This window comes from Otolemur garnettii, unplaced genomic scaffold, assembly GCF_000181295.1.
Source record: "Otolemur garnettii isolate 467f Iridium unplaced genomic scaffold, OtoGar3 scaffold00096, whole genome shotgun sequence".
NCBI classification, from domain to species: domain Eukaryota; kingdom Metazoa; phylum Chordata; class Mammalia; order Primates; family Galagidae; genus Otolemur; species Otolemur garnettii.
The window spans coordinates 6,415,241-6,417,200 of NW_003852491.1; the positions used below are offsets into that span (position 1 = coordinate 6,415,241).

The 1,960-nt window shown below is 46.3% G+C and overlaps 1 protein-coding gene across 9 annotated transcripts in view; it reads right to left on the reverse strand.

The window, feature by feature from the left end:
* The window catches only part of ATXN2L (ataxin 2 like), a 15,810-nt gene that overhangs the window by 8,895 nt on the left and 4,955 nt on the right, over positions 1-1,960 (reverse strand). For all 9 annotated transcript variants that reach the window (XR_001161528.2, XM_012808891.2, XM_012808887.2 and 6 more), the window contains exon 7: positions 136-227. Coding sequence is in view for 8 of the 9 variants with exons in the window: in XM_012808891.2 (XP_012664345.1) it covers positions 136-227 (92 nt within the window). In the remaining variant the exon portion in view is untranslated. The remainder of the gene's footprint in view (positions 1-135; positions 228-1,960) is intronic.

Genomic DNA, 1,960 nt, shown 5'->3' on the forward strand with positions numbered 1-1,960 from the left:
GGGTCCGGGCTGGGGATTCGCACCCGCCACCTTAGGTGTACGTGGCTGGCGCCTTAGCCAGTTGAGCTATAGGCGCCAAGACAAATCCTGTCTTCTGACTGCAAATTATACCTTTGGAAGTATCAAGACACTCACGTGTAAGAAGAGAGACTGCTGTCATAGGTGGTCTTCACACCATAGTTCTCCTCGTTGAACTTGAACATTTCATTGGGGTCCCATCCATTAGACTAAGAAAGGAGGAAAGGAAAATATTTTAAAACCAGCAAAGAAAGCAGCAATGACATGCCATTTGTTTTCCATCACACGAAAAACTTAAAAATGCAATCAAACCAAGAGTGAAGAAAACAGGAACATGGCTGGGGAGAATATTAATTTTTACTAACAATTATACCACAAATCGGAAATAACTAATAAAACTATAAAGTCCTATGGTCTAACAAATCTGTTTCCAGGATATCCCTGAGAAATTCTGGTACATGTGCACAAGGATGTGTGTTCCAAAAGCTCAACCAGGTTAAATATTTTAGTAACAAAACACAGATCAGTAAAGAAAGGGAGAAACACCATTTGGCACGTAATATATGTGTTTATGAATATAAATAACACATGTTAGGTGCAGTGGCTCATGCCTGTAACTCCAGCACTTTTGGTGGCCAAGACAGCAGGAATGCTTAAGGCCAGGAGCTTTAAGACCAGCTGGAGCAACACAGTGAGATTGTGTCTCTACAAAATACTAGAAAAATTAGCTGGGCACGGTGATGTGTGCCTACAGTCCCAGTTACTGAGGCTGAGGCAGAAGGTTCGCTTAAGCCCAGGAGTGCCAGGTTGCAGAGAGGGTATGATAATGCCACTGCACTCTAGCACAACAACACAGCAAGACCCTGTCTTGAAATAAATTTTAAAAAACAGGGCAGTGCCTGTGGCTCAAAAGGGTAGGGCACTCGTCCCATATGCTGGAGGTGGCGGGTTCAAGCCCAGCCCCAGCCAAAAACTGCAAAAAACAAAACAAAAAACCCAGTACGAACGCTAGACTTATTTATCAATATGAAAGAAAAACATGTATTTTTTTTTTTTTTGCGGTTTTTGACCGGGGCTGGGTTTGAACCCGCCACCTCCGGCATATGGGGCTGGCGCCCTACTCTTTTGAGCCACAGGAAACACCCTCTCTCTCTTTTTTGGGGGGCGGGGGGCAGAGTCTCAGTATGTTGCCCTCGGTAGAGTGCTGTGTCATCACAGGTCACAACAACCTCCAACTCTTGGGCTTAAGCAATTTTCTTGCCTCAGCTTCCCAAGCAGCTGGGACTAAAGGTGCCTGCCACAATGCCCGGCTATTTTCTTGTTGCAGTTGTCACTGTTGTTTAGCTGGCCCAGGCCAGGCTCGAACCTGCCCTGTTTGGTGCATGTGGCTGGCGCCATAACCACTGAGCAGCAGGCGCTGAGCCGAATAAGAAATTCTTGAGCAAGCTGCATACACCCAAGAATAATGCATTAATTCGTAAGAATTTGGGTGGCGCCTGTGGCTCAGTTAAAGGAGTTGGGGTACTGACCCCATGTGCTGGTGGTGGTGGGTTCAAGCCCAGCCTGGGCCAAAAAAAGAAAAAAAAATTTCTAAGAGTTTTCTTTTGTTTGGAGACAGAGTCTCACTTGGTCACCCATGGTAGAGTGCTATGGTGTCACAGCTCACAGCAACCTTAAACTCTTGGCTTAAGCAATTCTCTGGCCTCAGCCTCTCAAGTAGCAGAGACTACAGGAGCCTGCGACCAATGCCCAGTTTTTTTTTTTATTGTAGTTGTCATTGTTTAGCAGGCCCAGGGCAGTTAAAACCCACCAGCCCCGGTGTATGTAGGCACTACCCACTGAGCTATAGGCACTGAGCCAGAGCTTTCTTTTTTAAAAGAGAAAAGTCTTGGCTCAGTGCCTATAGCTCAACCGGCTAAGGCGCCAGCCACGTACACCTAAG